General features: G+C 39.7%; 2 protein-coding genes across 7 annotated transcripts in view; one reads left to right on the forward strand and one right to left on the reverse strand.

The window, feature by feature from the left end:
• Positions 1-13,118, forward strand: part of TDG (thymine DNA glycosylase) — a 23,176-nt gene extending 10,058 nt beyond the window's left edge. The window contains exons 2-10 of the mRNA XM_002823668.6: positions 1,019-1,161; positions 3,922-4,163; positions 4,990-5,059; positions 6,895-7,030; positions 7,232-7,314; positions 7,391-7,485; positions 8,839-9,010; positions 9,853-9,978; positions 11,185-13,118. Of these exons, the coding sequence (XP_002823714.1) occupies positions 1,019-1,161; positions 3,922-4,163; positions 4,990-5,059; positions 6,895-7,030; positions 7,232-7,314; positions 7,391-7,485; positions 8,839-9,010; positions 9,853-9,978; positions 11,185-11,327 (1,210 nt within the window). The 3' untranslated portion in view covers positions 11,328-13,118. The remainder of the gene's footprint in view (positions 1-1,018; positions 1,162-3,921; positions 4,164-4,989; positions 5,060-6,894; positions 7,031-7,231; positions 7,315-7,390; positions 7,486-8,838; positions 9,011-9,852; positions 9,979-11,184) is intronic.
• Positions 13,119-13,230: 112 nt separating this feature from the next.
• Positions 13,231-25,638, reverse strand: part of GLT8D2 (glycosyltransferase 8 domain containing 2) — a 73,916-nt gene continuing 61,508 nt past the window's right edge. For all 6 annotated transcript variants that reach the window (XM_063711868.1, XM_002823669.6, XM_063711867.1 and 3 more), the window contains 6 exons: positions 23,571-23,688; positions 21,628-21,712; positions 20,915-21,027; positions 18,515-18,681; positions 17,571-17,683; positions 13,231-13,820 (listed from right to left, as the gene is read on the reverse strand). In XM_063711868.1, the coding sequence (XP_063567938.1) occupies positions 13,651-13,820; positions 17,571-17,683; positions 18,515-18,681; positions 20,915-21,027; positions 21,628-21,712; positions 23,571-23,688 (766 nt within the window). In that variant the 3' untranslated portion in view covers positions 13,231-13,650. The remainder of the gene's footprint in view (positions 13,821-17,570; positions 17,684-18,514; positions 18,682-20,914; positions 21,028-21,627; positions 21,713-23,570; positions 23,689-25,638) is intronic.

Genomic DNA, 25,638 nt, shown 5'->3' on the forward strand with positions numbered 1-25,638 from the left:
CTCCTCAGCCTCCCAAAATGCTGGGATTACAGGTGTGAGCCACTGTGCCCGGCCTTGTCACCTCATAAAGGTCCTACATCTCAACACTTGCATTGGGGATTTAGTTTTCAACACATGAACTTTGGGGGACACATTCAAACCATAGCAGTGGCAAAAAAAAAAGCCCTAGCCCCAACAAAACAGCAAAAATACCAGCACCAATAAAAATCAAATCTAGGTCTGGGTGCAGTGGCTCACATCTGTAATCCTAGCACTTGGGGAAGCTGAGATGGTCAGATCTCTTGAGCTCAGAAGTTCAAGACCAGCCTGGCCAACATGGCAAAACCCTGTCTAGACAAAAAATACAAAAATCAGCCAGGCATTGGGGCTCGCACCTGTAGTCCCAGCTACTTGGGAGGCTGAGGTGGGAGGATCACTTGAGATCTCCCACCTCAGAAGTAGCAGTGAACCAAGATCGCACTACTACACTCCAGCCTGGGTGAGGGAGACCCTGTCTCCACACACACACACACACACACACACACACACACACACAAATGAAAAAATAAGTAAACAGGCAAATAAAAATAAACTAAAAGAGAATCTTAATTAGATTGGAGGGGATCTTCAGGTGATTAAATACTGAAGGATACAGAAAGTAGGGGCACAACTTGTATTTGGGGATATCTTAACCCTGTGTGGGTTGATAGACCTTTCAAGTCTGTCTACTAGAAAATTCCCTCAAATCTTATTTCAGAGAAAGTGTGGGCTGACTTGACAGGACTGATCAGTTTTATCAGTGACACATCTTATCATTTAAACAGTGCAAGAGTTAATGGTTGGTTAGTAAGCACTCAGTAAAGATTGGTGAACATGTACATACAGGACTAGATCTCTCCTCTGTAATCCACTCTAAATAAATACTTCAGTCTGGTTACAAAATACTTAATACTGTACTGAAGATTTTTGTACAGCTGATCATTTGGATTTACATTTGGGTAATTTTATCATTACGTCTCATGCTTCATTATTCTTTCAGCTATTCCCTTCAGCAAGCTCAAGCTTTTTATATGTTTCCATTTCAACAACTGATGGCTGAAGCTCCTAATATGGCAGTTGTGAATGAACAGCAAATCCCAGAAGAAGTTCCAGCCCCAGCTCCTGCTCAGGAACCAGTGCAAGGTAGTTTCACCATGAGAGCTTGGAAGATTCAACATCGGATCACGCAGCTTATTTAAGAAAGGGTTTCATGGTGAATTTTAGCTCTATTTTAGTGTTAAAAAGTCGAATCCACTTTTTAAGTACTTAGTATGTGCTAAGCACTGATAGGTTCTGGGGAATAAAAGAACATGGGTCCTGCCCAAAAATATCTCATAATCTAGTAGAGAAAAGTGATAAGTAAATACACATTACAGCTCAGCACAGTATGTAGTGAAGAGGGGTATAGAATGAATGCCCTGAAAGCTTATGGGGTTGGCTTCTCACTCAGACTGACGGCTCAAAGGCTGCTTCCCAGAGCAGAGAAATAACACCAGGGCTCTGAAACTCCAATGATGTGGAGGCTTCATCCCCATAAAGTTCAGAGTAGGGACATGTCCAGGCTGAGGGAGCTACACAGGCTGGGCACAGACACACAGAAGCATGGCACAGCCAGAAACAGAGCAATTCTGTGTCCTTGGAGTCTGGGATGTAACAAGGAAATGGTGAGAGATGAGGCTGGAAGGGGACAGTTGAAACTTGTTTTTTATCCCAAAGAATTTATATTCTATCCTGAAGGCAATAGGGAGCTGTTGAGAGAATGTAAGCAAGGGATGACTTACTTGATTGGTGCTTTACAAATTAGTCTGGAAATATTAGAGAAGATAGATTGGTTGGTAGACAACAAGTCAGAACTTGGAGGCAGGCCGGGCACAGTGGCTGATACCTGTAATCCCTGCACTTTGGAAGGCCGAGGCGGGTAGATCACCTGAGGTCAGGAGGTCATGACCAGCCTGGCCAACATGGCAAAACCCCGCCTCACACAAATTAGCCGGGCATGGTGGTGCACACCTGTGATTCCAGCTACTGGCAGGCTGAGGCACAAGAATTGCTTGAATCCTGGAGGTGGAGGCTGAGAGGCTGCAGTGAGCCAAGGTTGCACCACTGCACTCCAGCTGGGCAATATGCGAGACTCTGTCTCAAAAAAAAAAAAAAAAAAAACACTTGGAGGCAAGGAGTGGATTAGATGGATTAGAGACACTGTTTGAATAATCTAGGGGAGCACTGAGGGGGACCTGAAGGGGTGGAGAAAGAGTTAGGAAACACTTAGGAGGTAGAATTACCTAGCCATAGCTAATGGGTTTCATGTGGTTGGGGGGAGCATGGCAGGATAGAGGGGGAGAAAGGGGAGTCCAGAAGTAACTACCAGGTTTCTGGCATTGGCATTTGGTTGGAGGAGGTGCCATTCACCAAGACAGAGAATTAGAAGAAAATAATAGGTTCCGGGGATGGGAGAGTGGATGGAGAGAAGTTAATGATTTTCTCCAATGTAACAGTATTTTATGAGAAATGTGCTCAGGGTCTTGGTTTATGATTGCAGGAACACATCTAATAACTCTACTTCCGCATTAGGACTTCCCCAGCTACATGCCAGTGATGGTGGATCTGTTGGCATAGGGAGTGGCTAAGACAGTGTGAGGCAGGAGAGAGAAGGGACTGACTGCCTGTATCCCGCCAGGCTTGATTGGGGAAACGCCAAAGAGGAGTAGAATAGGGTAGAGGCCTGAGTAGTTAGGAGAAATGTTAAATAATTAAGGGTAAGAAAATCAGGGCTTCCTGTTGGGTAACTGTAGGTCAGTGGTTTTCAATCAAGGGTGATTTTGCCCTCCCAAGGGATATTTGACATTGTCTGAAGACCCTTTTGATGATCAAGACTGGCAGGTTACTACTGGCATCTAGTGGGTAGAGATCAGGGGTGCTATTAAACATTCTGTAATGTGCAGTACAGCCACCCACAACAAAAAATTATGCAGCCTAAAATGTCAATAGTGTGGAGGCTGAGAAACTGCTTTACGTCCTAAGGTTGGATCCCTCCTCTTGCCTTTTGAAAAATACTGCCAGCCCAGAGATGTCATCCTGAGCACTCCTAAATTCCCCTCTTCAACTATGTATGGAACAAAATATACCTCATCTCTAAAACAAGCCCACAAGCCATTGTGTTTTTCTTTTTTCTTTCTTTTTTTTTTTTGGACAGAGTCTTGCTTTGTTGTCCAGGCTGGAATGCAAAGGCATGATCTCAGCTCACTGCAACCTCCACCTCTTGGGTTCAAGCAATTCTGCTGCCTCAGCTTCCCGAGTAATTGGGATTACAGGTGCATGCCACCATGCCTGGCTAATTTTTGTATTTTTAGTAAAGACGAGGGTTTCACCATGTTGGCCAGGCTGGTCTCGAACTCCTGACCTCAGGTGATCTGCCTGCCTTGGCCTCCCAAATTGCCCTCCCAAAGTGCTGGGATTACAGACATGAGCCCATTTGTGGTTTTCTACTGGGGAAGTTGAGTGAAAATGTTTCCCTTCCTTCCTGTTTCTCTATTTTTCTGTTCTTATACTTGTTTACTTATTTATGTATTTACATTTAGAATTTATATAAAAATGATACATAGATACTTTGTATCCCTGAGGAGGTTAAGATGCCAAGTAATACTGTGTGGAAAATAATAGTCCATGATTATTCTTCCCACGAACAGCTAGCAGGGGAAGGAGAGTGGCGTGGGGGATTGCATGAACCCAGTTCTAGGGTGAAAGAAAGGGAAGATATTGCAGAGGACACTCATGTTGGGACTGTAAGAGCTTAATTTTGGGGAGACAGGTACAAAAGGTGCTAGTTGGGTAACTTTTCTGGGAAAGCTGCTAAAGTTTCTAAGTTAAGATTTTCCACACTTCTGGAAATTATTTGTGTTTCAGAGGCTCCAAAAGGAAGAAAAAGAAAACCCAGAACAACAGAACCAAAACAACCAGTGGAACCCAAAAAACCTGTTGAGTCAAAAAAATCTGGCAAGTCTGCAAAATCAAAAGAAAAACAAGAAAAAATTACAGACACATTTAAAGTAAAAAGAAAAGTAGACCGTTTTAATGGTGTTTCAGAAGCTGAACTTCTGACCAAGACTCTCCCTGATATTTTGACCTTCAATCTGGACATTGTCATTGTAAGATCTTTGTCCTCGTTGGATTTTATAAGTAGTATTGGGGGATCAGCTTTACTTAACAGTTGTCCTTGCAAATAGCATTTTGCTGAAAAGGACCATTTCTAAGAATCCTTTTGGTGGTAAATGGTGTCACCCTCATGAGGTTGTGTTATATGAGAGTGTTTAAGAGGGTGGGCTCCAAATTTAGACTGTCTGGGTTCAAATCCTGTCACAAGTATAATCTTGGATAAGCCTTATTAACCTTTCTAAACACCGGTTTTCTCATTGATAAACCAAGGGTGATAATACCACCCCCCGATAGGGTTGCAAGTAAATGAGATAATCCATGTGAATCACTTCAACTGAATGATACCTGTGGAGACTTCATGAATGGTAGCACTGATTTTAAGCTCTTATTTTTCTCAGTAACTGTAAGAAACATCAGCATGTGAACAATCGTGTAGGTGATGTGTGGAGCAAGCTTCTTGTTGAAAGTTGAGAACCAGAATTGTGGCTGGACATGGGCTCAGATTGATTGATTGTTCCAGGACCTCTCTTTCCAGACTCAAAGCAGTCCAGTTGGTGAGGGTGAGAGGCCTGGGATCATAAAGGAGTCAAACTGGTTTTTTAAAATAACAGCAAAACTTTTAAAATAAAGAAAATCTCTTTCCCATATATGAAATATTTTGTTCAGATCAAGAGTAGTAATTGATAAATGATATTGCTTATGATGCTGGATTAAATTTGTATTTTAATCAACTCAGTTTTGTCCACCACTCCTCCATAGAAATGCTAAGGCTTAGGTCCTACTTTTTAAGATGAAATGTCTAGTTGTTTTGTTTTATAGATTGGCATAAACCCGGGACTGATGGCTGCTTACAAAGGGCATCATTACCCTGGACCTGGAAACCATTTTTGTAAGTGGTTACCTTTTAAATTAATTTACTTTTAAATTAGATATCTTTGTTAACAGGTTTTTTCAAAAAAACCAATTGTGTTTTTAAAAAGAAAGAGACTGTAAATACACATTCATGTTTCATGTTGTGTGTGTGTGTCTGTACATGAAAATAAGAGGGTTTGAAATGATATGTCACTGTTAACATTTCAGTCTATGAGAGTGGAGGGATGTGAATAAGAGTACTTTCTCTTGTTTGAATTGTTTCTAATGAGTTGTACTACTTTTTTTTTTTTTTTTTTTTGAGATGGAGTTTCACTCTTGTTGTGCAGACTGGAATGTAATGGCGCGATCTCGGCTCACTGCAATCTCCACCTCCCAGGTTCAAGTGATTCTCCTGCCTCAGCCTCCCTAGTAGCTGGGATTACAGGCATGTGCCACCACGCCTGGTTAATTTTGTATTTTTATTAGAGGCGGGGTGTCTCCGTGTTGGTCAGGCTGGTCTCGAACTCCCGACCTCAGGTGATCTGCCCACCTTGGCCTCTCAAAGTGCTGGGATTACAGGCATGAGCTACAACGCCCAGCCAAGTTGTATTACTTTTTAAAAATGATTTTTTGAAAGTTGTTATGTATAGGCATAGTAACGATAGTATAGTACATCTCTGTGGTAGCGCAGACATAATACTAACTTTTCCAGATTTCTGGTGATTATTTTCTAGGAGAGCATAAAATAGTAGTAAAGACTCATATTTTTAGAGTAAGTTTTAAAACTAAGTGTTGGCTGGATCTGGTGGCTCACACCTGTAATCCCAACACTTTGGGAGGCCAAAGCAGGAGGATCACTTGAGGCCGGGAATTTGAGACTAGCCTGTACAACATACCAAGATCTCATTTCTACAAAAAAATAAATAAAAAATTAGCTGAGTGTTGTCGTGCACACCTGTAGTTCCAGCTACTACAGAGGCTGAGTTGGAAAGATTGCTTGAGCCTGAGAGGTTGAGGCTGCAGTTAGCCATAATTACTCCACTGCACTCCAGCCTAGGTGACAGAACTAGACCCTGTATCAAAAAAACAAAAACAAGAAAACAAACAAAAAACAAGCATAACTACTGTTGCATTGCCTTCTCTATATAAGTTGTCTTGTATGTAAATCATCTTACCTTATACTGCCTAATAGATCAGCGTATGCAGTATACCCTCAGGAAATTCTAATTGATTATCTAATAGTAACATTCAAAACATTTAGGGCAACTGATAGTAATGTGGTTTTGGAACTAACAATAACATATTGGCCCTATTATTTTAAAAAATTCCTTTTTTAGGGAAGTTTGGACTTCTAACTTTCTTCACTGTCAAGGTGTTTGAGTGTTGTTAGTCTATTGCTGTATGTTTATGTGTGAGGTGGTATCACCAGTTGTAAAGCAAAATAGTCTCAAAGTTTCCTAAACTGAGTTGCTGTGTATTCTTGGGCAGGCATTTGCCTCAACCCCCTGTGAAAAGGAGATAATAATAGTATCTCACAAGATAATTATGATGATTAAATCCAGGCACTGTGGCTCACAGCTGTAATCCCAGCAATTTTGGAGGCTGAGGTGGGAAGATCACTTGAGCCCAGAAATTCAAGACCAGCCTGGGCAACTTGGTGAAGCCCTGTCTCTATAAAAAATACAAAAATTAGCTGGGCGTGGTGGTGTGCACCTGGGGTCCCAGCCAACTCAGGAGGCTGAGGTGGGAGGATTGCTTGAGCCTCGGTGGTCGAGGCTGCACTGAGCCATGATTGTGCCACTACACTCTAGCCTGGGTGACAGAGTGAGACCCTGTCTAAAAAAAAAAAATAACTGAATTTTCATTTTACAGGGAAGTGTTTGTTTATGTCAGGGCTCAGTGAGGTCCAGCTGAACCATATGGATGATCACACTCTACCAGGGAAGTATGGTATTGGATTTACCAACATGGTGGAAAGGACCACGCCCAGCAGCAAAGATCTCTCCAGGTAAATACACAGCATTTGTTTTTATGGGTTGGAACCTTGAGTATGCTGGTGCCCCAAATATTCTAGGAACATCGTATGTATCTAGTTCAAGCTGAGCTTAACAAATGTACGATATGCTCTTTCATTGAAAGCTGTCTGAATTTAGCATATTATAAATATTGCCATATTTATATTTTTGACTACTTTTTAATTCAATTTTAGTAAAGAATTTCGTGAAGGAGGACGTATTCTAGTACAGAAATTACAGAAATATCAGCCACGAATAGCAGTGTTTAATGGAAAATGTAAGATTTACTTTAAAATTTTTTTTTTCTTTGCTAACATTATGGGAAATGTAAATATGTTTGTATTTCATTTTAGGTATTTATGAAATTTTTAGTAAAGAAGTTTTTGGAGTAAAGGTTAAGAACTTGGAATTTGGGCTTCAGCCCCATAAGATTCCAGACACAGAAACTGTAAGTCCCTAAAATTGAATTTGTAAATCAGCTAAATGTGAATTTTTTTCTAGATAATTTCCTTATCTGTCGTATCCATTGTGATTTATACCATGCAAAACAATTACACCGTATTTTGTTGAATAATATCTATACATCAGCTTTAACTAATAGTTGTAAATTAATTCAAATACTATTAGGGTTTATTAGAAAGAAAAACAAAATTGTCAGCTAAATGTCTTGATGTTGTTATTCAGTGAAAATATTGAGAGGAACTGGCTCATCATATACTACATTCAGAATACATTTAATGGCATGTAGTTGTCAAATTCAAATGGTTTAGCCCTCGTACTCAGTTGTGAAACAAACACGGAAACACAGACATGAACCTGATTAGAAGAACTAATTGCCCCATTTATATATCTTAGCTCAACTTCATTTTAGAGCCATATAAATAATACAACCCAGACAAGCCTCCAGCCAACCTAGCTGGCATTAAATACTGTTGTCTTATACACAAAAGCATCATGAAATAACAGTGTTTTTCAAACTGTCATCTCTACAGAGCTTCTGCAGGCATTTGGTTCCAATTTTGCTTCTTAAATGTAGTTTTAGATTTTATTTACAACTTTTAAAAAAACAACACAGTGCACAGATTTACATGTTGTATATACAACATTTTAACTGATGGAGAAACTAATTTGCTGCCAGGTTTTTGTGGAAACCTAAAAATGTTTCTGCCACCTACATATATTTAAACTTCTCCTTTAAAATTGTTTTTGTTTATAATTTTTTATAAATATGCAATTGATGAGTTTTATTATAGCATCGGTTTTTGCTTAAATAAAGGCCCACCTTTGTCTGCTTGGTTAAAATTGTACAAGTTCACTACTTCCTGTAGAGTACTGTATTTTTCTCTGTTACATGCCATTTGGAAGCCGGGCGTGGTGGCTTATGCCTGTAATCCCAGCATTTTGGGAGGCCGAGGCAGGCGGATCACCAAGGTTAGGAGTTCGAGACCAGCCTGGCCAACATGGTGAAACCCCATCTCCACTAAAAAATACAAAAATTAGCCAGGCATGGTGACGTGCGCTGTAATCCCAGCTACGTAGGAGGCTGAGGCAGGAGAATCGCTTGAACCCAGGAGGCAGCTCATTAGGCGGAGGCTCATTATTTTTTACTTACTGACTTGCTAATAAGTCAGTATTACAAATTCAAACTTAAACGCAACTACTTTTATTGATTTTTACATATATTTCTATATAGTTAAGTATCAAGTTATTAACCCAAATAAAGACAAATATTCTAATCTCAATATGAGTGAATTCAATAGAATTATAAGATTTCTGAAATTATAAAATGTTGTGATTCTAGCTCTGCTATGTTATGCCATCATCCAGTGCAAGATGTGCTCAGTTTCCTCGAGCCCAAGACAAAGTTCATTACTACATAAAACTGAAGGACTTAAGAGATCAGTTGAAAGGCATTGAACGGAATATGGATGTTCAAGAGGTGCAATATACATTTGACCTACAGCTTGCCCAAGGTATGTTACTGTCCTCATTCCTTTTATTCATTTTGTGCGTGTGTGTATATATATACATATATATACATACATATATACATACATATACATATATACATATACACATATACATATGTGTGTACATATATACACACATATATACATGTGTGTATGTCTATATACATATATACACACGTATGTATGTCTATACATACGTGTGTATACACGTGTGTATATGTTATGTATATGTATATGTTATGTATATGCGTGTACATATGTGTGTGTGTCTATATATATTACAGAAAGTATGTTATGGATTTAAAAGCAGGAGAAAAGAAAACAATTATATTTGCAGCCAGAGTGCTCTGATAATGGATAATTATCACATGCACACACGGATATTATCACACACTCTGATAATGGATACACACACACATTATGGATACACACACACATTACAGTATGTTGTGGATTTAAAAGCAGGAGAAAAGAAAACAAGCAGGAGAAAAGAAAACAATTATATTTGCAGCCAGAGTGCTCTGATAATGAGTATTAGTCACTGTTAAAATCTCCTTTTACCAAGGTCTTCCGTCTACTCTGGCACTTCTGCAGATAATTCACCTGCAGAGTGCCAGAGCAGAGGGATGTAAGAAATATTGTGCCCTACGTAAAATTGAATGTAAGCTGTTTTTACAATTCTTATGTGTTTGTTTAGTATATGCTATAAGTTTAAAAGATTAATAGAGATGTATCTCAGTGTATATGAACATTCAAGAAAAAGAATTGTTCATGATTTCTGAATAAAGCTACTTTCAAAATTGTTGTACAAAATCAGATTTAAATCCTTTTTACCCTCCTCACAGAGGATGCAAAGAAGATGGCTGTTAAGGAAGAAAAATATGATCCGGGTTATGAGGCAGCATATGGTGGTGCTTACGGAGAAAATCCATGCAACAGGGAACCTTGCGACTTCTCTTCAAATGGGCTAAGTATGTTTCCCTCCACATGTGTATTGCTTTCAAAGACGGTTTGGTCAGGATTGGGGGGAAAATTTTAATAGAAGGAGAGTAAATTATTGAAGAATGGGAATGATAATACGAAATTTTATTTTTAAGTGACTAATAGTGAAAAATTGATGGTTATTTCATGTTGAATTACACAGACTTTTACAGTACATTTTCTTTTTTGTTTGTTTGTTTTTGAGATGGAGTCTCGCTCTGTCACCCAGGCTGGAGTGCAGTGGAGCGATCTTGGCTCACTGCAAGCTCTGCCTCCCGGGTTCACGCCATTCTCCTGCCTCAGCCTCCTGAGTAGCTGGGACTACAGGCATCCGCCACCATGCCCGGCTAATTTTTTTTGTATTTTTAGTAGAGACGGGGTTTCACCGTGTTAGCCAGGTTGGTCTCGATCTCCTGACCTCGTCATCTGCCCACCTCGGCCTCCAAAAGTGCTGGGATTACAGGCGTGAGCCACCGCGCCCGGCCTACAGTGCATTTTCTTTGAGTCATGAACTCTAGGCCATCCTAGTTGCATTTTCCTCCTTTAATAACAAATGAGTCCTGTATCTGAAAATAGAACAGAAACTTACAATTGTATTCAGGAATTGCTTAACTATTTTAATAATAATTCTCCTTCACTAGACTATTAAAATCTCCTACTTTGATCATTTAAAACTTCCAGGCCGGGCATGGTGGTTCAAGCCTGTAATCCCAGCACTTTGAGAGGCCGAGGTGGGTAGATCATTTGAGGTCAGGAGTTCGAGACCAGCCTGGCCAACATGGTGAAACCCCGTCTCTACTAAAATATACAAAAATTAGCCAGGCATGGTGGCAGGTACAATCCTAGCTACTTGGGAGGCTGAGGCAGGAGTATCACTCGAACCTGGGAGGCAGAGGTTTTAGTGAACCGAAATCACACCACTGCACTCCAGCCTGGGTGACAGAGTGAGACACCATCTCAAAAAGAAAAAAAAAAAAGCTTCAAATAAGTTGATGTGGTGGCTCACACCTGTAATCCCAGTGCTTTGAGAGGCTAAGATGGGAGGATCACTCAAGCCCAGGAGTTTGAGGCTGCAAAGAGCTGTGATCGTGCCACTGCATTCCAGCCTGGGTGATAGAGTGAGACCCAGTCTCTATTTTAAAAAAAGCAAAAATTTCTAAATGGCATAAACTAACTTTGTTTTTCTTTTCTGGCAGTTGACAGTGCGGAGTTAAGAGGAGAATCAGCTTTCAGTGGCATTCCTAATGGGCAGTGGATGACCCAGTCATTTACAGACCAAATTCCTTCCTTTAATAATCACTGTGGAACACAAGAACAGGAAGAAGAAAGCCATGCTTAAGAATGGTGCTTCTCAGCTCTCCTTAAATGCTGCAGTTTTAATGCAGTCGTCAACAAGTAGAACCTCAGTTTGCTAACTGAAGTGTTTTATTAGTATTTTACTCTAGTGGTGTAATTGTAATGTAGAACAGTTGTGTGGTAGTGTGAACCATATGAACCTAAGTAGTTTGGAAGAAAAAGTAGCGTTTTTGTATACTAGCTTTTGTATTTGAATTAATCATCATTCCAGCTTTTTATATACTATATTTCATTTATGAAGAAATTGATTTTCTTTTGGAAGTCCCTTTTGATCTGTAATTTTAAAATACAAGTCTGAATATTTATAGTTGATTCTTAACTGTGCATAAACCTAGATTTACCATTATCCCTTTTATACCTAAGAAGGGCATGCTAATAATTACCACTGTCCAAGAGGCAAAGGTGTTGATTTTTGTATATGAAGTTAAGCCTCAGTGGAGTCTCATTTGTTAGTTTTTAGTGGTAACTAAGGGTAAACTCAGGGTTCCCTGAGTTATATGCACACTCAGACCTCTTTGCGTTACCAGTGGTGTTTGTGAGTAGCTCAGTAGTAAAAGCTGGCCTTTACCTGACAGAGCTCTGGCTTTGACCTGCTCAGCCCTGTGTGTTAATCGTCTAGTAGCCAGTAACTACTCTGGGGTAGCAGGTTCCAGAGAATGCAGTAGACCTTTTGCCACTCATCTATGTTTTACTTGAGACACGTAAATATGATAGGGAAGGAACTGAATTTCTCCATTCATATTTATAACCATTCTAGTTTTATCTTCCTTGGCTTTAAGAATGTGCCATGGAAAGTGATAAGAAATGAACTTTTAGGCTAAGCAAAAAGATGCTGGAGATATTTGATAATCTCATTTAAACTGGTGCTTTATGTACATGAGATGTACTAAAATAAGTAATATAGAATTTTTCTTGCTAGGTAAATCCAGTAAGCCAATAATTTTAAAGATTCTTTATCTGCATCATTGCTGTTTGTTACTATAAATTAAATGAACCTCATGGAAAGGTTGAGGTATATACCTTTGTGATTTTCTAATGAGTTTTCCATGGTGCTACAAATAATCCAGACTACCAGGTCTGGTAGATATTAAAGCTGGGTACTAAGAAATGCCATTTGCATCCTCTGAGTTACTCCTGAATATTCTGATTTCATATGTACCCAGGAAGCATGCTGTTTTGTCAATCAATATAAAATATTTATGAGGTCTCCCCCACCCCCAGGAGGTTATATGATTGCTCTTCTCTTTATAATAAGAGAAACAAATTCTTGTTGTGAATCTTAACATGCTTTTTAGCTGTGGCTATGATGGATTTTATTTTTCCTTAAGTCTAGGTCAAGCTGTGTAAAAGTCATTTATGTTATTTAAATGATGTACTGTACTGCTGTTTACATGGACGTTTTGTGCGGGTGCTTTGAAGTGCCTTGCATCAGGGATTAGAAGCAATTAAATTATTTTTTCACGGGACTGTGGAAAGCATGTAACTAGGTATTGCTTTGGTATATAACTGTTGTAGCTTTACAAGAGATTGTTTTATTTGAATGGGGAAAATACCCTTTAAATTATGACAGACATCCACTAGAGATGGGTTTGAGGATTTTCCAAGCGTATAATAATGATGTTTTTCCTAACATGACAGATGAGTAGTAAATGTTGATATATCCTGTACATGACAGTGTGAGGCTTTTTCATTAAATAATATTGAAAGATTTTAAAATTCATTTGAAAGTCTGATGGCTTTTACAATAAAAGATATTAAGAATTGTTATCCTTAAGTTACGGGCTTTTTCTATAGCAAGACTGAGTGGTATTCTTTCCCCTTTAAACCTGAGGTCAGTTTACCTTCTATTATATTTAACATGTAGAATAGTAACATGATAAAAATCATAAAAATGATGAATATTTTATTTTTCAGACGTCCATATTTTAAATGTAATAGTTTTATAAAAGAAAAGATTGGCAACCTGTTAAAAAGATCTACATGTGAAAAATACATTTAGAAGTTTTAAAAATTTGTGGATATAATTGTCATTCAGAATTAAGCAGATTGATTGCTGGTATCTAGATGGGTCTCTTCCTTTATGTTTTTCAGTCACATAATCTTGATTTCCATAGTTAACACATGTACTTAAAGAAGTTAATCAATGCCTATATGGTCCAAGGTATATTTGCACACAGTAGTTTTTGGTTTTTATATTGTGGATCATATGTATCAAAGGTAATGTTCATAAAGAACAATGTTATAGTTGGCTACAAAGGGACAATTCCACATTTCTATACAGGGAATATTTTAAGGATAGAGTTATATCAGCTATGGTGATTGAGTTTAAATATCCCTGCAGGGTCAGGAACAAACCAGCTTTCCCATAAGTCGTTGTGAACACTAGGGAAGTCCCAAGGTTTATGTCTTCCATTCCAGTGGAGTAATTTAGCTTCCTGCAGAAAATGCTCCGAATATCTGGCATCTGGATTCCAGCCTTCATTGTGTTTAGAGAAAAAATAATAGGCTTGTTAGAGAATAACATTTTTGTATTATAAATTGAATACAAGTTCATAGTTTTAAAAAAAGTAAACAAATAAAAGGGTTATACAGTGAATTTTCTACCCACCCCACGTCTCCAAATCAACCACTGTTAGTCTCTTGTGAATCCTAGTAATGTTATAGCATTGTTTGACCTGTATGCATGTATATGTATATTTAAAGACAGAAGACAAAATAGAGCATACTGCTACCTTGCCTTTAAAAAAAAATTATTTTGTTTCTTTATGTGGACATTGCCTTTTAAAATTACTGTCTTGGGAAACTTTCCACAGCAGTACATGTAGATTTACCAAATTATTTTTAGTGACTGTATAGAATGATATTATTTATTGACCAAGTTCCTTATTAAGGACGTTTAGATTGTTTTCTATCCTATCATTAGCATAAACACAGCAATGAACAGCCCTCTATGTATGTCTAGTGTATGTGTACAAATATATATATATGTAGGATAAAATACTGTAGGTGGAATTGCTAGATTGAAGGGTGTGTGCCTTTTCAATTTTGATAGAGATTGCCACATTGTCCCCCAAGAAGTTCTATTAATTTCCCTCCCACCCAAGTTTATAGGGGTTCTTTTTTCTCTGCATTTCACCTCCTTAATGAAAAATGGCAACATTTTCTTTTGAACGGTCTTGTCTTCCTATAAAATGTGACTAAGATCTACTTTTTAAACAAACAGCTATCTATCTCCACCTGAATATTACTCCCCTCATAAGTCATCACTTCAAGCATTTACCCTAACAGTGCCATTGCTTAGAATATTTTTTAGAATACCTATTCTAGAACTACATTAAGGTGGTGTGAATGTAAAATTTTTTAAAAATCTCTATAGTGTTCAACTTTCTTTCCATGAAAAGGAATTTGATATACATATATATTCTTAAAACAGCTGAAAGCCCACTGAATTCGAGGTGGTTGATTTGCTAGGGTTATGTTATTCTATTGTATGACGTTAACAACAACACAACCTGGCTTCTGTTACTAATAAACATAGCTGTGACGGCAGCTGCAGAAGAGAAACTAGTTGTTTGAAACTATCACAGCATAACTGGAATAATTATCAATCATCAGAGTCTATACAAAGGAAATACTCATTTGGGAAGAGGCACATTCCCATGAAAAGTCTACTAAGTAGGGCATCCTCACCTCTCAGCTTCATAACTGAGGGGCTGTGCAGAACTACCTCAGAGGGGCTTGCAATTTGGGTGATGAAATTGCTTTTAGCTAAATATATTTTGTAAATTTAAAAAATCTTAAGCCTGCCTGTTTAGACCCAAACTTAATGCCCATTAGTGTTATGTTGCCCTTCTGCCTCCAGAACACCCTGAAACCTTATTTTTCAAATGATTTTTGTGTAGATTTACTTTGCACACCATCCCTGATTCCAAAACCTTCAGCGCAGAAGGAAGCTCTGTCCTACAAAGAAAAACGACATCTTTCCTTTGGGAAGAGTATGTCCCTTCCTACTTGTCAGTAAGTTGGATGTTTCTCTTTTTTTTTTCTTTTGAGATGCAGTCTAGCTCTGTCACCCAGACTGGAGTGCAGTGGCATGATTCTGCTCAGTTCAATCTCTGCCTCCCAGGTTTAGGCTATTCTCCTGCCTCAGCCTCCCAAATAACTGGGATTACAGGCACGTGCCACCATGCCCAGCTAATTTTTCGTATTTTTAGTAGAGATGGGGTTTCACCATGTTGGCCAGGCTGGTCTTGAACTCCTCACCTCAAGTGATCCACCTGCTTTGGCCTCCCAAAGTACTGGGATTATAGGCATGAGCCATCGTGCCTGGCCTAAGTTGGATGTTTCATAAAATGTAATTCTGAGTCTCTGTCTCAAGATCATAATATGCCGTAACCTTATTGATCTAAGCTCTGCATAACTGTTGCTACACATTTTTAAAAATAGACTTTCTACTTTGATGGGATCTGCACATGGAATGGTTGATATTTGACCTAGTGTTGAACCCAACATGACTGTAAATCAAATCAGACAGAACACTAACTTCCCTGTGGCACTCTTTTGTGCATATACATGCTCAGGAAAATCAGAGGATTCTGGGAATGATGCAGAAGCAACCCACAGAATCATCGAGAGCAGACAGGAACTCAGCCTCCACAATTACGTCCTTTTTAAAAAAAAAAAAAAGATTATGGGACATAACACCTTGCAGGGTTGTTGTGAGAATTAGAAATAATGTTTACCTTCCTTAACAGAACCTAGTCCAGTTCTTGGCAATGTAATGGACACTTGCTAAATATAAGTGCATATCCATTGCCTACAAGTCTAAAATAATCCCCAAAAGTCTGAAAACAAAAGGTTTTTTAATAACTTCTTTGGCAGTAAAACCTAGATTCCACTCAGCACCACGTTACCTTTTTAAAATCCAAACCCTTTCTAAACTTCCAAACATGTCTGGCCCAGCGGTTTTGGATAAGGGATTGTGGCCATGTGTTAGAGTGGATGTGAATGTGTCCTCTATGCTAGGCTCTATGCTAAGCAATTTACATGTATTCTGTAACTTGTCCAAAATCATAGTTGGGATTCCAGTTCGTACTCTAAACCCTACACTTGTGTAGTGAGTAAAAGACTTAAAGAACTCACAGAGTACAGAGTCAACTGCTTTTTAAAGGATAAATTTTAATGGCAGCTTTCTGAATTCATCCTAAGCCATTATGCTAATTTATTTGGTTTTGTCCACTGTAAGTTACTGCAAGAGAAAATAAAAGTGTGGCTTGACAGTTCAATAAAGTTTTGAAGTTTTGACAGTGAAAGTTCTCTCTCTCTCTCTTTTTTTTTTTTTTTTTTGAGATGGAGTTTCATTCCTGGCGCCCAGTCTGGAGTGCAGTGGCGCAATCGTAGCTCACTGCAACCTCTGCCTTCCAGGTTCAAGCGATTCTCCTGCCTCAGCCTCCCGAGTAGCTGGGATTGCAGGTGCCTGCCCCCATGCCCAGCGAATTTTTATATTTTTAGCAGAGACGGGTTTCACCACGTTGGTCAGGTTGGTCTTGAACTCCTAACCTCAGGTGATCCACCCGCCTCAGCCTCCCAAAGTGCTGGGATTACAAGCGTGAGCCACTGCACCCGGCCGAAAGTTCTCTTTATAATAGTTCATGTTTACTGAGCACATACTATATGCTAAGCATGAATTTGATGGCTTTCCATAAATCTCCAGAAACACGCTCCTCAGGTAGCTAAGAATATCAACTGCACTTGCTGAATCTGAGCACTGAGGGTCAAGTCATTTGTCCAAGGTCACCTGGAGGATTTCAGTTGAACAACCTGGTGCTTTATGTAGCACCCTCTCCTCGCCATGGTGCTCACTGGATCTATAAAATGCACATGCGGCCGGGCATGGTGGCTCATGCCGTAATCCTAGCACTTTGGGAGGCCGAAATGGGTGCATCACCTAAGGTCAGGAGTTTGAGACCAGCCTGGCCAACATGGTGAAACCCCATCTCTACTAAAAATACAAAAATTAGCCAGGCGTGGTGGCACACGCCTGTAATCCCAGCTACTGGAGATGCTGAGGCAGGTGAATTGCTTGAACCCAGGAAGCGGAGGTTCCAGTGAGCCGAGATCACGCCATTGCAATCCAGCCTGGGTGGCAGAGCGAGGCTCTGTCTCAAAAATACAAAAATAGAATGGACATTTGCGTTTTTCTAAACAGTGTTTCTGAAATACTTACCCAGGTGCCTTATGTGCCACAGGGGGTTAATTGTGGAATATTTCCCATGAAACACAATCAGCATTGGGGAGGTGGCCACCCCTCCTCCCAGGGAGCTGCTATAGAGGTTTTCCCTAAGAAATGAAGTAGAAAAACAACATTTGGCCTGGAGCCCCCACAAACTCAGATAAAGTCGAATCTAATATTGTAAGTGATGTAAGACATTATCTCACTATGTACTAAGACTTATGGCCTTTCATTCCCCCCCTCAACTTTTCATTTTGAAAATTGTCAAACATACACAAAATAGTAAGAATACCATGAACTCCTATATACATCACCCAGAGTAACAGTGTTAATATTTTGCCATTTTAACTCCCAGGGTTTTAAATGGTAGACACAGGAGATCAAATTCAAATCCTACATTATTTAGAATAACTTTACTTGCAAATTCAAGGTTATGATGGTATTAAAATATCCAGATACACGAGACTGCTAGGCAATACAATGATGTGATAATAGTGCTTGTATTAGACTTATTTTTATCTTCTCTGTTGTAAAACTCTGATAATGAAAAATTATAAATTATAAAAATCAACCTTAAAAAGCAAAGTTGACTTTATATAATAATCCTTAATAAAAAATCTATATTAGAAGGGGAAACTCAACTAAGATAAATGAAGATTGTTAGGTGGAAAAGATTCAAGTCACATTTTTCAACAGCTCACCAGGAAAATGTATAATCAGAGACTCCTCACTCCACAGGATCTTGATTCCTCTGATTTATACCTTTTGAGGAAAGGTTTTAATTGACTGCCCCCTTTCCTTTCTTAACATTGCCTCTGTAAGAAAATCTGACCTAAGATGACTGTGAAATATTTCTAACCCTTGAACTACGTGTGGAAAATTAACTGAATGATTTTGTTTCCAAGCATGGAAAAAATGGTAGAGAAGCCTTCACATACTCCACATTCTTTTGCATCCATTTCTCCAATTGCTTGGTGATGCGCTGGTGCTTCCATTCTGTCATGTTGGCAACAATCACACCGGGATTGAAAGAGCAGGTGCTGGGGCTGATGCCAAGGTCCTTGATGGCCTTCTTCCGGTAGTCCAGATAGCCCATATATGTGTTCTGTGAGGGAACAGGATGTGCATGCTTTTGACCAGAGAATCTTTTGTTTCTGGAAAATGATCATTTTCTTGAAACCCTTGTGCAGTATCTCTGGGTTTCCTCCTGTGTCACTGGCCACTTGGTAGTTTGTTGTTTTTGTTTTGTTTTGCTGGTTTCCCTCATTTCTCCAACCTCTAAATGCTGAATGCCCTAAGTCTGAGTGCAGCACTGGTGCCTTTCTCTAGCAATAACTCCATAAACAGCCTTGTCCAGTCTCATGGCTCTAAATACCACCCATCTGACAGCCCTGACCTCTCCTCCGGACTTCTAACTCCTGCTACATCTGCCATCCAAATGTCTCCTTTCAGATGCTTAGTAAAGGCAGCTCCAACTTACATCCCAAAATTGATCCCAATCCTATCCCAAACCTGCTTCCCTGCACCTGCCCCATCTCAGTCAGTGGCAACTCTGTCCTTCCAGTTACTTGGGCAAAAAACCCGTGGTCATTAGGTCCTCCTTGACTCCTTTCTTCTCACCCTCTTCTCATCCAAATATTTCAGCAAATCGTGTAGGTCCCATCTTCAAAATGCCAGAAGCCAACCACTTCTCTTGCCACTACTACTACACTGCTACCTTCCTGTTTAGGCCATAATTTCCACTCACTGGATTTCTGCAAGTTCCTCCTAACCAGTACCCTTGCTTCCACTATTTTCCACCCTACTCTGTCTCTAGGTCACTCATCTCCTCTAAGCTCCTCCAACAGCTTCCCATCTCATTCACAGAAACAGCCAGAATTCCTAAAATGGCCTGCCATACCCTATATCATCTGACCCTCCAATACCTCTCCAACTCCTGTTATTCTCCTCTTGATCCCTCAGCAACAGCGAACACCTTTAATGAACCAGACTCACCCCTGCCTCAAGATCTTTACACTTGTTCTTCCTGCTTCCTGGAGGGTTTCCCCCCTAACCATCTGCACAGGTGGTTCCCTCAATTCTTTCAAGTTTAGGTTCAAACAGTGCAATCTCAGTGGAGCCTTCCCTGATTACCATATTTAAAATACAGCCCCGCCTCCACCCCAATCCTCTGTTAAATATTTTACTTGTTTACTGTCTGTCTGTTCCCACTAGAATGTGAAATACACAAAAGCAGGAGTTTTTGTTTTGCTCACTATATTACTAGTACCTAAAACAGTGTCAGGCACAGAGTAAGCACTCAATAAGTCGTTGTTGAATGAATGTTGTACGGGGCAGGACATACACATTCTTTCACCCATATAGACTGTTATCATCTATAATTCCTTAATGTGATGCTCTCAAACCTCACACAGGAGTCATGGAAATACTTGAGTACTTTCTATACACCAGGCCCTTTTCTAAGAACTTTACATGTACTACCTCATTACTCTCATGTAATAGCTTTATATGTATTAACTAATTTAATTCTCACAATAACTACAAGGGAAGTACCATTATTACCTCTGTTTGGCAAATGAGGTAGAAACAACTGGCTAAGTAACTTGCCTGAGGTCATAAAAATACCAAGTGATAGTGCCAAGATTTTGAAAAAATCGAATCTGGTCCCAGAGCCTATACCTTGAAGTGCCTTAAAATGCCACACACATAAAATTATTTGCTAGAAGCTTTTTTGAAAAACAGCATTCAGCTCTTAATAACGCCTCACATTTCAAAGCTACCCCTTTGGTTTCAGCATTGCATGTAGGTTCAACCTTCCTCAGTTCCATCAGGGTAAGGAGATCTTTACCCTTAACAAAATCAATATTTTCTTCTACTGGAAGGCGGATAAAAGCGATGGTCAAAACTCTGAAAATAGAACCAATGGTTCAGCAGGTCTCTTTTACAGAAAACATCATCTCTGACAGAGAGCATGGTGATGAGCAACCTAGGTAACATTGATGATTTCTGGAGCTTTTACTTCATGCTGGACACTTGGATATCATGTTATTTCATTATTGCTCACAAAGACACAACAAAGTAGACATGATTGTTCCCATATTTCAGGTAAGGAAGGTGGGACTTTGCTGGGTTAAAGTAAGTCAACCCAGAGTTGGTAAGGCATGGAGCTGAGATATGAACCAAAGTCTCAGACCCCTGTACTGTTCCGCCTCCCAGCAGTCCAGACTGGCCCATAAGGTTTTCAAGGTAGAGGTTACACTCATTTTGAGTTGCAGAGGAAGGAGAAGGGGCCAGAGTTGTAGGGTGAAGGAAGGATTTCCGAGACAGCATATGCCTACCTGAAGTCCCACGAGTCTGTTTATGTCCTGAGCAGAGGGCAAATCGCAGTCATCTGAAAAAGCCGCTGCATGGCCCAGGGCCAAGGTGGTGTCATACAGTTCTTGGATATCACCTGAATTTAAAAACACCAGCAAGTAAAACATTATAGCATTTGTTTTTGGGCTAGATAGAGCCTTAGAGCTTAAACAGTTCTTGATTTTGCTATGGGAGAAGAGTATTGGATCACTGATTTCAAGTGGCTTGACTATTTATTTAGTAAGAGTCGTGCCTACAGATTTAGAAAACCACTTGATGACGAGTTCAAACTGGCACTGATCTAATTTCTTTGTTTCTGTTGCTAAGTAGGTACCATACCAATGCGTATCCTGTTTGTAGTGGAAGAGATAGAACACAACATTTAAACACCAAAACTTGGCTCACGCCTAAGAATGTCATCTGTGACACTTTATTTCCATACATTATAGGGATACAGGGAAAGGAAAGGCTACCAAGCTATTTATTGCAGGTTTTGACAATCAGAGTGTCAACTGGATTGTCTCAGTAAGTATCAACCTGTTTCCAAAATACTTCCAGATTTACAATACTGTACTCACAACTTAAATAAGAAGTCAAAACTCACTGTGCAATTAGCTATTTGAAAAATGAAGAGAGACAGTTATTCTACTTATCAGCTGCTTCTTTTCCAAGTGTTCTTGGCAGTTAGCGAGAGTACCTTGTACAATTACATCATCGTCCAAATAGATGACTTTCTCGTGTTGGTGGATAAGTAGAGGGAGATAAAATCGAACAAAGTTCAGCTGTTAAAACAACAAAAGAAATGATGGTGGGGGAGAGGCATATGGCTTAGTGTCTTCTGGGGGTACTGGAGAGTCGGCTTTGACCATGGCCTCAGCTCAGCTCCAGGTTTGGAGTGGAATAAAACAGGAGCTAGCAAGATGTCTCATCTGAGCTTCCCAGTGCCCAACTTATCTGAGGCCTGGGGCTGAAGCCAGTGCTGGCGGATCAGCCATTCTCCTAGACCCAAACCCCCTAGTGCCGAGGCTGTTGCCACTTTCATCTCCGTGAACTGCTGCAGTGGGAGTCACAGAGGCTCCTTAGTCAACCTTTCAGGGCGGAAATCGCCTGCCTTTCTCTACATTCAGTAATTTTGATAATTGTCAATTAAATCAGCCTTAAATACACACACATACACACACACACACACACACACACACACACGTGTCATTCCAACAGCAAGCTCAACCTTTTAGCTCCTTGAACCAGAAAAAGAAGCAGCATGACCTGTGGGTAAGAACTTCAAAGTTTCATTACTGACAACATTGCTTACTCTGAAGTCTTAGTTTGTACTCTGACAATATCTGGAGTTGGGGGAAGATCATATCATAGACAGAGGGCTCAGAATTAAGTAAATTTTCAGGGATGAATTTAAGTAACAACCATATGTAGAAGGTGGCTGCAGTTTCTGTAAAACTGCTATCAAAAACACCACTCTTTTTTTTTTTTTTTCTTTTTTGAGACAGGATCTCACTCTGTTGCCCAGGCTGGAGTGCAGTGGCATGATCACAGCTCACTATGGCCTCGAACTCCCAGACTCAAACAATCCTCCCACCTCAGCCTCCTGAGTAGGTAGCTAGGACTACAGGGGTATGCCACCATGCCTAGCTAATTAAAAAAAATTTTTTTTTGAGACGGAGTCTCACTCTGTTGCCTAGGCTGGAGTGCCATGGCGTGATCTCGGCTCACTGCAACCTCCACCTCCCGGGTTCAAGCAATTATCCTGCCTCAGCCTCCTGAGTAGCTGGGGCTACAGGTGCCTGCCACCACGCCCAGCTAATTTTTGTATTTTTAGTAGAGACGGGGTTTCACTATGTTGGCCAGGCTGGTCTCGAACTCCTGACCTTGTGATCCGCCTGCCTCAGCCTCCCAAAGTGTTCGGATTACAGGCATGAGCAACCACACTTGGCCACTAAATAAAACTTTTTTAAGTATAAACGGGGTCTCAATATGTTGCCCAAGCTGGTCTCAAACTCCTGAGCTCAAACAATCCTCCCCGCTCAGCCTCCCAAAGTGCTGGGATTACAAGCAGGAACCAGCACGTCCGGCCAAAAACACCACTTTTTATGCAGGAGAGGGTCCTTTTTGTAAGAACTCTTGCAGTAAAATACCTTAAGATTTCCAATGCTAGGAAAAGAGCTGGTGTCTCCTGAATATATTAGCTTAGTCAATACTATGAAGTATATAATCCATCATGCTACTGTTTTTTCTTAGCTGTCGGACACTCAGAGGCAGATTTAACGTACAATCACAGTTAAATATCCCAACAGCCGGTGGGTTTGGGATACTTTTTCCTGGCCTCAGCTACCTGGCCCTCCTCCAGCTCCCACCCACACAGACATATTCACACCCATAAATGCATTCTACATTTTTTTTAATGCTTCACTTCTTCTTTAATAACTTCATTGTGCTTCTGCAAGCCATCTTAAATCCTTTTTGTAGCAGCTGGCTTATAAATTATACATAAGCGGAGTTTGGTGGAGATCAACTCCACAAGACTTCAAAAATAATATTCCACGTGCATCCCGGTGACTAGCACTCCTTTACCGAACAAAGGTCTCACCAAGGACTGTCCCCAGCACATGTGTGGTCCCTACTTACGGGCTGGAGCAATTCAGGCCTCGATGAGTCTGGTCTGATCTTCCCTTTGAGGACCATCGGGTTGAATTCCACAATTTTAAAGTTTATTTCTCTCAGTTTGGAATGTTCAATCCATTTTCTAAAAAGATGACCAAAAAACCTCTAGTATACCCTTCAATTCTTTCCTCCATTTGCCTATTGCCCCAGGGTCAATCTGTTGCCCCCCTAGAAAGTTAAAATTAAAATATGTGTAAATTTAGTAGAGTTTAGTCCAGTAAATCCTTCTGACTTTTCTCCCCATCTGGTCTGACTTTAAATCTTTTTTTTCCCCTCAATCACGTAACTCTTTCTGCAAAGGAAATGAAGCAAAATAGTAATAACCAAATCTCTCCCCAGATCCAAATAATTTCTCCAGGAAACAGGAAGAATGAAAAGTGTTCTTTCTTATAAAGCAGCATCTGTGGTTGCCGGTACTATCTTCGCCATGTGGTAACAGCTCTGAAATGTTATGAAACAGGACATTCTGAACCTTCAACTTTTTTTTTTTTTTTTTGGTAATAAGAATAATTTTAATTAAAAGTTATTTATGGCTAGGTTTCTTTTCAGACCCCCAAAATTACAGTATATGCCAACCCCAATTAAGTATTTAGGAGCCGAGTATAAATGGGGAATGAATGTGTTGCATCATCTATGATATTGCACATGTGAATGTATGGGTTTATATTTACACATAGGTAGACAAAAGTGATTATGTTTTTTCCTCTCTCGCTCTGGGCCCCAGGTGCAGAGAGCTGAATTAATAATACTCCTCAGTATATACAGATTGGTCTGTACAAAGCTCCTCTCAGTTTATTACTTTTCCCTTTATCCTCAATCCCATTTAATTGCAGCCATACTATTATATTTATATAAGTCCTTGAATATTAATGTGTCCTTGAATTGAACCTTCAACTTTGATCGAAGTCATTTTTACTCTGCTGTTTTGACTCCAAGGCTGATTTGAATTTACCTTTGTCTCTTTGATTCGGTCCCTTGATCTTCCCCATCTGTCTTTGTTCCCTTTCTTCTCTTCCCCCTCCCTCTCCCCTTCTGTTTTCTTGGTCTTGCAGAATTTTTATCTTGTATCCAATTCATAATGAGATTCTTGGTAGAAATAATCTCAAAATAAAATGTCCAATGACTAAAGCCACCTAGGGTAGTATTTATTGTTGACTAAAAATCAACAAAAGAATTAAATGTGAACAAAATTTAGATCTGCAAAATCTGAAAAAATAATTGGTCATATCAATTAAAAAAGATAGACCAACAGAAAAATAAGCAAGAGACATGAACACCTACTTCCAAATGGTTACAAAGTGTGTGGGAAAAGTGTTCAATGACGTTAGAAATAAGGAAACCTCAAATTTCTAGATACCACGGACACTAATCAAAATGGCAAATTTAAAAAAAAAGATTGATTATACTAAGTGTTAGTGAGAACATGCTGGATGTTACATGAGTGTGTTTACTTTGTGATGATCCAGTAAACTGCACACTGAATTTATACAATTTTCTGTTTTGGGATTCTACTTCAATGAAGAAAAAAAACTTTAAAATATGTAAAAGGGGGCAGGGAGTAGACTGGACAGCAAGAACTGGGAAAGAGCCCCTGGCCAAAGTCAGAAAGTCATGAGGCTCATGGCTTTTGTTAAGGACAAACCCTTGCCCAGAAACCTTATATATGCCATCCTTTTGGATTTGGTTATCTAGTTTTCATACCCATGATAGTTAATGGGCTGTTAACAACAGGCTAAGTGAATGATGAGCAATAGTATGATAAGGAGAGTGAGAAATGAGACAGAAAATCCAGAAAGCATACACAAGACATCAAAACCCAGGGCAGCCAAGGGCCATTTAGATTATAGGCAAACACCTTTACAGATCTCAGTACCTCCTGATGGCACCACTACAAAAACATTTAATTATAAAAGCAGTATGCAAATATATTCTCCTTTTGAATGATCAAATAATACTGAAACACCCTGAACTTCCCTTCATCAGCACCCTCCCCAATTCCTCTGTCCTCCCAAGAGATAGTGTTAACAATTTG

Source organism: Pongo abelii, chromosome 10 (assembly GCF_028885655.2).
Source record: "Pongo abelii isolate AG06213 chromosome 10, NHGRI_mPonAbe1-v2.0_pri, whole genome shotgun sequence".
In the NCBI taxonomy this organism is placed as follows: domain Eukaryota; kingdom Metazoa; phylum Chordata; class Mammalia; order Primates; family Hominidae; genus Pongo; species Pongo abelii.